Source organism: Zophobas morio, unplaced genomic scaffold (assembly GCF_036711695.1).
Source record: "Zophobas morio isolate AGI-343-1 ecotype UQ-CSIRO unplaced genomic scaffold, CSIRO_AGI_Zmor_V1 ptg000011l, whole genome shotgun sequence".
Classification (NCBI taxonomy): Eukaryota; Metazoa; Arthropoda; class Insecta; order Coleoptera; family Tenebrionidae; genus Zophobas; species Zophobas morio.
Genome location: NW_026972116.1, coordinates 2,418,765 through 2,427,178, shown reverse-complemented (window position 1 = coordinate 2,427,178; position 8,414 = coordinate 2,418,765). Strand labels below are relative to the sequence as shown.

Sequence of the window (8,414 nt, the reverse complement as noted above, 5' to 3'; positions counted from 1 at the left end):
ATAAAATTAAAAGTATTTTAAAATACAATTCAATGAAATGACGCCATCAAATTATTGGCGGGGATGATTAGCCAAACTTTAAATAGTATTTAACCATCTAAGTACATGATATTTCTAACATACATACAAAATTTGACAACAATCGATTCAGCAGTTTCGGAGATTACTTGTCTAATATAAATGGATACAGACAGACGGAAACGGGAGACTGCTTTTTTCGTACTGTTGGGGTCATGAAACGTCGAGAAAATATAAAAATGGTCATTCGTCCCATGGACTCGATTACAATACTTCTTTCGCTTACGCTCGGGAAGTAAAAATAAAACTACGAACATTTTGCTTTGTTGGTTTGTTATATGTAATTGGTAAAATCATTAATTAACATTTATAAGTACATAAGTTAGCAATATGTATCCTTTATATTATATATGAAGTAATCAGTCTCATAATAGATAACTTTGGGTCGTCCGGTGTGATTAACCTCTTGGTGGAAGGAGAGAACATGCTCCTAAATGTTTTAGTTTTACTCCTGAAAAGTACATAAAATAAAAAATATTGACCTCAACCAGACTTTGGACTTATAGCGTGTCATTGACTGAAGCTTACATTTAATTTGAAAATTTAATCTGAATTCGGTACGTATCGTCGCGAGCAAAAAATTCTAGTCGTCAATGTCAGTGTCTGTCATATCATTATGTGTAAAAAAAATGACATTGATGATCAGAATTTTTTGCTCGCGACAGTACAACTATACAGTGCTTTTTTTAACGCTGGCCATAGGGATTTACTGGCTAAAATCTTTGGGTCGTGTTAATAAGTTTTCTAGCAGAGATTTTTTGTGAAATTTGAAAGAATATTAGATTAGTATTTTATAAATCAGTTTCAGTTCATTTTATCCTACAGAACAAAATAATTATAGCATTACAATAAAACTTAGCTTAAGTAAAAGGTAAGTAAACATTAGGTAATTTTTTACGTATCGCTAGACTAGAGAGGCCCTAACCAAGAAACCTAGTCTAATATTCTGCCAAATTTCACTTGAAGATTACTGCTAGAAAAGTCATTAACCCGATCCAAAGTATTTAGCATGTAAATCCTTATGGCCAGCGTTAAAAAAAAAGCATTTTACAAAATAATACATATATCTACGTTGAAAGTTAAGCTTCGGTATATAGTTACACTGAATGTAGATAAATTTCCATATTAAGTTTGTCAGTTTCTTTACAGAAAAAAAAATGGTATATAAAATAATAAGGTAAAATTCGATCAATCCACAGTTACATCACTGTTCAAATAAATTTAACTTTTACACAGATGATGAATTGGAGGCTTATTTACGCAAACTAAAACATTAAATAAAAACTACTAAAAGATCGTCTATTGCAAATTGATTGACTTACCAAGACAAGTTTTGTGTTGATACAACACACGTTCAGTCTTTTCTCATTAACGTCATTATAATTTACCCGGATTGCGTTTATAAAGCGGAGTTCACGATTTTTAAATTAATTATTATCAAAAATTATTTCAAATCTCAAGATGACTAACAGTGAACCCTCATTAAAAATGGTAAATGATTAAATTAGATAGTTACCACAATCTGTGTACCATACATTACCATTTTTAAAATTAAGACAACTGTTAAAAAAATGTCTCCCTGAAAATGTCTAAAATTTTATAGAAACAACGGAAACAATTTACTACTCATAATTAAGGCTCAGATTGTACGCAAAATGCATACTCCTTAAAATGCAGCATATTAAGAAAAAAAGATGTTTTCTGGCCATGTAATTTCTTTTTTTAAACAATGGACTTTAAAAATACATATTTTGCATAATTTTCAATCTCACTGAATATTTACCGATTAAGTGCATATTTATTCATTATTGAGTAAAATTTTCAAATTATACCTTTATTTAGTATGTACCAAGACATTTCGGTAGAATCTTTACCTGGAAAAAACAGTAATTATTAAAAGAGATCCTAATCCGAACTGGCGACATTCCGTTCATTTTGTCATTTGCGATTCTTAATTTTGTCAGTCCTTATTTTTGTACTGACAAGTGAACTTCGACTCCAAAATGTCAAAAGTTTCTGCAAGTATCCTCGGCTAGATAAAAAAAATTTCCCGAACTAGTGTTAGATGAAAATTCTTAATCTATTTTTTGCAGTGTGTGCTGTTAAAAGGTAAATAAGGTACCTAAATTTTTATCATTGCTTATTTTTGAATTTGTCACATTTATTTTTATTAGTACCAATTTCAAACAATTGCTGTAATTTATTGATATCTTATTGTTTTCAATTAAACGCGAAATGTAAAGCATGTACATTATCAATTAATTTTATTGTTCATGTCGCCTCTAAAAAGAAGCTTTCAATAACTCAAAGCATATTGGGACAACAAGCCTTCACAAAAATAAGCTGAAGAATTGTACTGATGTGAAGTCACAAAGCCTGCTCGCAGAATCTTTCTCCAATATCCAGAAGATGACAGATCAATAAGAACATTGTTTCGAATTGTGTGAATCATTCCTCAGTGCCAATATTCCATTATCAAAACTGAATAACCTCTAGCTACGATCATTTCTTTAAAAACGTACCATGAAGTCAGTTCTCGGAATGAGTACCTTAAGAAAAAACTACGTGGACAAAGTGTTAAAAAAAATGGTCTAAAGAGTTTAGATAGTAGTTCCCTCGCTGTGGGAAACGTGACGACTGCATGCCTATTATGTTTTTTTTTTCGCATTACATTTTTGTAGCGGGACATTTTAAAATAAATTGAATTAATTTTTTCAATTTTGTCATTATTTGTCATTGACATCTTTGTCACTTTTTTCTGTGATTGCGTATTATAAAAAAAAAAAATTAAATTGCACGAAGTCGTCTCTGGGGTGTATAATATGTTGCCTATGCAAAAATTGTCAGGTGTGCACAGATAAAGTGAACAGATAAAGTGAACAGATAAAATGAACACCCTGCATAGTACTTGTAATTTAAGACAAATAGCCATAACACTTATTTTAACTTGTAGACGTGACGGTGAAATACAAACGAAACTTAAACATGGTTTCTACGAATTGCAATAATAATAACCGGATGACAATGCGACGGTCCAGACTTTTTTATTGCTCTGAGTTCTGTTTGTTGAATAAAACACTACATTTTAGTTGGTTTTTGGATGCTGTAATTCACATTTGGTTAATTATAACTTGTCTATATCTAGGGGAGCATCCCCTAGCCTCCCCTAGCTACGGCCTTATGAAATATCGGGAAACGAGTACTAAACTGGAAAGTGTTTATGTTTATACATTGGAAGAATGTCACGTAGAAATTAATTTGATTTGAATACGTTCGACTCCTCAAAACAGAGAAACAAAACAATTAACTAGTAAGCTACAATCGACAAAATGTTCTGAATATCATTATTATAATTCTTATTAAATAAAGACGTTTGTATTTTCACATTTTCGAGAAAATGGGATGACTCGTTCTTAATTAATTTGATCAATAAAAAATATAAATGCTATGATGAATCACAAGTAAAAACTCATATTTTGCACATTTTGGGTAGAATTTATTCCGCAAAATTTTGGGATAACGTCATAAATTTTTTGGCGGAAATAAACAGATTTATTTGGATTAATAGTTTACCATGCTTACAATGACTTTAAAACGTCTGCAAGATTTCAAAGTATTCAGTTTTGCAATTCCTGATTTAATCAATAAAATTAATTGACTCAGTCATTTTTTTCAAACACCCCGTATAAGCAAATTTAAAAATATTAATGCAGTGATAAATCACAAGTATAGACTCATCATTCTTTACACATTTAAGATAGCATTTTTCAGCAAAATTTTGGGGTGACGTCATCAATTTTTTAGGGAGGATGAGCAAATACATTTCGATCAAAAATTTACCATGCTTATGATAAATCTAAAACATCTCCAAGATTTAAAATCATTCGGTTTTGTAGTTCCTGATTAAATCATTAACATAAATAAATTCACGCATTCATTAAAATTTTTGACTCACCCTATATATGCAAATCCAAAAAATATGAATGTAATGATAAATCACAAGTACAGACTCATCCTATTTTGTACATTTTAGGTAGGATTTATTTATTCGACAAAATTTTTAGATGACGTCATCAATTTTTTGGGATTGAAACACAGATACATTTTGATTAAAAAGTTACCCTGCTTACAATAACGTCTGCAAGATTTAATAATATAACATTTAATAATCAGTTGGTTTAATAAAAATTATAGCTAAAATACAAATACTCGTACTGTGTAAATAGCATGTTCTTACATATTTAATTTATTATAATTTGAATTCTTATACTGCAAATAAAAAGTGTTGTACTTTAACAATAAATAGTTAAAAATATCATTTTGCTGCATAATTTTAATATAAAGTGGTGCATATTTTGATCAAAAATTTGTGCATATTATGCGCTTTTTTTCGATATTTTGATGCATACAATCCGAGCCTTACTCATAATAGAATTGTTGCAGCGATTTTTAAAATTTTACAACAGTAAATTAATAGTGTTAACACTATTAACTGTAAGCGATTTGCTCTTTAGCAAATGCTTATGTAAAAACACAAAACCGCATTGTACTTAATTATTAGGAATATACCTCCTCAAAGATATGTTTATATAATTCACTATGGCCTGAACTGTTTTATTTTATCACTAAGTAGTTCAATAACGATAAAATTAAATAACTGACCTTGAAGGTTATTTTCTGTATGCCAAGACGATAAAAGAATGAGCGTTTCGAAATGTTTCATTTTCTAATTAACATGTACAGATTTTAGGTTTTTCCAAATAAATGTGTGATCATTATCTTTCAGAAAAGACTTGAGTAAAACAATGTTTGTTTCCTTACCAAAATTATACTAAAAAATATCTAAATATAAATCAGTTTTACATAACAACTGATTACGTAAAGTATAGTTTTATTGAATGATTTATCATAAGAATAAACTCGATATTTTTTATTTTTCGTGGAGAGCAATTAGTTTTTACACAATATACTCACTTTTTCCACACTTTTGGGCACAAATGAGCCGATGTCTGCTAAAATACGTCATGTCGTCATCCCCACAAACTGGATTATATTCAGGTGTCGATAAACATCGATCTTCACAAGGTGTTCTGGGGGTTCCCATTCCTGGGATAGCAACAGTTGAAATCGGTACCCTTGGAGTTGTGGGTCTTCTTCGTCGAGTTGTTGGCATTCTTTGTGTCGTTCTAACAAAATTTCTGTTGTCAAAGTCATCTTCAAAAATAAAACTATCACTTGAATCATCAGAAACTGAGCCCCATCCATTAAAGCGCCTCCTGTTAACATTATTCTGATTAAAAGATCCTGATGGGGAATCCCAATCGAAGCCACCGGAATTTATTTGCCTTCCTGAACGGCTAGCATCATCAAAATTATCAAAGTGTATGTATTTGTTATAATTATTTTGGGGCAGTTCGTAGCGGTTTTCATCTGAGGGAAGGTAGTAGTTGTGTGATGCGTGATAGGCAACGACGGATTGCACAAATGCAAATGTTACTGTGTACAAAAATTAAATTAATACATAGAAAATATTTAAGAATTTGGTACATACCTAAGAAACACTTAAAGATGTGTACTTGCTCAGTGTCTAAAGTTGACATTTTGCTAAGCTGTGGGTACTACTCGATTGAAATAAAAATACCGTGGGCTAAGTACTATACAACAAAAGCAAGATGTGGCTAGCGGCTAACTGGTTTAGCATTTATAAATATTAAGTTGTCTCCCATACCTCCACTAAACATGATGACTAAGATAACACTGTGGAAAGATCAAGATTCCTTTTCACTGTAAATTTGTACCTGAATTACTTAGCATTCACCTTGACTTTGACGATTTATGAAAAGTGGATATCGTAAAATAACAATAATGTGTATTGTTTATAATTATTTATTAGTAATTACCACTCAAAGGCGGTTAAAGCTATTAGTGATGTAATTTATAATAACTGATGATAAACACTTATTGCAAATAGATATAATCTTTTTTACGTCAAAAATGAAGAATAAAGTACTGGGAACGGCAGCAACATAAGATAAAGATGTGACGAATTTTTTGGTTTTTGATGTCAAAGTTTAATATTTCAAGTTAAAATTTATATTTTGAAGTCAGAAATTTTGAAAAACTTTAACACTTACTAAAATGATTTTAATCCCATTCTTACTTCCTCAGCGTAAGCTAAGGACGTATAGTAATCGCTAATCGACTCCATCGAGCGACTTGCCATTTTCATGTTCTGTCGACGTTTCGTGACCCCCCCTAGAATACGAAAAAAGTGATCTCTCGTTTCCGTCTGTCTGTCTGGCGTCTATGTCGACTTTTATTACATGCGTAATCTCTGAAACTACTTGACCGATTCTCGCCAAATTTTGTAAGTATATTAGCAATATCATACATATAGTGAAAGGCTAACCAAAATTCGGCTAATCATCCCCACCGCCAATTGGATGACGTCATCCCCAAAATTTAGAATAATATATTTTTTAAATGTTATAAAATAAGATACTCTTTCATTTGAGATGTATGAAACCGTATTGAGTTTTCACCCTAGACATCCGGATTTTTAGGAGAAAAAAATCAAAATTGTATAACAACATTTTGCAATTTAATTTGAAAGTGCAAATTAACCGAATGTTCTGAAATCTTGCAAACGTTTTAAGGTTATTCCAATCATGGTAAATCGAAAATCGCTATTCAAATTTATTCATATATCCACTCCTAAAACATTGATGACGTCATCTTAAAATTTTCCGGAATAAATCCTCTCTGAAATATACAAAATATTATGAATCTGTACTTCTTGTTTATCAGCGTATCCGAGTTGCATCCCCTACCTGAGTTTTCGATCTCAAAATGTCCGAATTAGGCACACTCAACTGTAGGAGAATGTTCCGAGATGCGCCCGCTACCTAGAAATATGATCACACCTACCCCGCTTTATTCTCCATGAAGTAGGTAAAATCTTATCGGAGGTTTTTTTTCATAATCTCAAAGTATGGTATTTTTCTTCCTTAAATAAAACCCAAATTTATATATAAATATAAAGACAAATTTGTTTAATATTTCGAAACGGTAAACCTGTAAGGATGACAAGAACTAAATGAGTTATTATATTTCGCCTGGAATGATTTGTAAGCATTTGTTGTTGCTCCTCAAAATTTTTCACTGTGGACCCAGATGATATGAGGGAACAACAGCCCATTACTATCTGTGTACAGTTCCATCACTTGAACAGTATCTAATAAAATTTTATTGGTATTTCAAAGTTAACCATGAAGGTTGTACCTACAATACCATAAATCACAAATTCAGTGCAACCCTGGATGTTTCTAGCCCACTGTATACTGGCGGCACGCTCCTTTTACTGGCGTCATTATCCCCCTGCATTGTCCGGAAAACTCTCAAAGTAGCGGTTGTAAAATTTTGCTAGGTACTGATGAAGTGTAGAAACTTTAGATTATATACAAATAGATGCACGAATTTATCATCATCAGACTGAGGAAAATTTGTTTCTATAAAACATAGCAGGCTAACACAATTTATCTACTAATTGAACTGAATATACATTTTATATATACATTTCAGGTAGGCATAGAGTAATATTACTATAAGAATAGCACCTCAGTAAAATTATGCATTCGTCAATTTATTTTTAGACTTCATTTCTGTGTTCATTTACATTTACGTAATTGAAATATCCTATATTGACGTCACAAAACACTGGATTTTCCAATGGAGGCTAATTTTTACCTGCATTGTAGGGTCTAAGAACGCTGTAAGGGAGCGTTCAGGTAGTAGGCGCAATTCGGACATCAATAGTGAATAGCTCTTTAATAAAATAACGATCACTAGTTAAATTAATAATTTTTAAAGTTTGGTTTTGCGAAATTTTTCAGGGTGACCGATTTTTTTTGCCAGTCAGTGTATTTTAAATCGAATAAGTTATAAATACTGTTCTAGCATTTGTAAATATTTACTTGTTACTTTAGTTGGTAAATTACACATTGTATTTTATTTTTTTTTATACAATATTATTATAATAATTAATTATGATATTTCTATATGATAAATAAAAAAAAAAGTATATTTTATAATAAACAACAATTGACAATACATGGATAGTTACTTTAATTAACCCAATCATCATCATTAGTCATCATTTTGTCAAAAAATACAAATGCAACATATTTTTGGTTTTTATTATTTTTTAAGAAAAAATTAATGACTGCGCCGCGTATACGTGTTTAATTTATATAAATTGACAACTCCAACCGTGCGTTCCTGGATCGACGCAATCTTTTTCTTTTTCTCTCGCTTTGTGTATAATTTATGTTTATGAG

General features: G+C 30.9%; 1 protein-coding gene across 1 annotated transcript; it reads right to left on the bottom strand.

Moving 5' to 3' along the window:
- Positions 1-334: 334 nt before the first annotated feature.
- On the bottom strand, positions 335-5,845 carry LOC135127403 (uncharacterized). The gene is made up of 3 exons (XM_064053845.1): positions 5,630-5,845; positions 5,053-5,574; positions 335-529 (listed from the first exon to the last, which is right to left on the bottom strand). The coding sequence occupies exons 1-3, from the start codon at positions 5,676-5,678 to the stop codon at positions 477-479; spliced, it is 624 nt and encodes a 207-aa protein (XP_063909915.1). The 5' UTR covers positions 5,679-5,845; the 3' UTR covers positions 335-476.
- Between the last annotated feature and the right edge of the window lie 2,569 nt (positions 5,846-8,414).

What these genes read in the sequence shown, in the direction of transcription:
- LOC135127403 (XM_064053845.1), bottom strand. Translation starts at nt 5,678, where the DNA reads ATGTCAACTTTAGACACTGAGCAAGTACACATCTTTAAGTGTTTCTTA. An exon ending in CATCTTTAAGTGTTTCTTAG is followed by an intron (nt 5,575 to 5,629) that starts GTATGTACCAAA and finishes TTTTGTACACAG; the next exon opens with TAACATTTGCATTTGTGCAA. An exon ending in TGCCCAAAAGTGTGGAAAAA is followed by an intron (nt 530 to 5,052) that starts GTGAGTATATTG and finishes TGTACTTTTCAG; the next exon opens with GAGTAAAACTAAAACATTTA.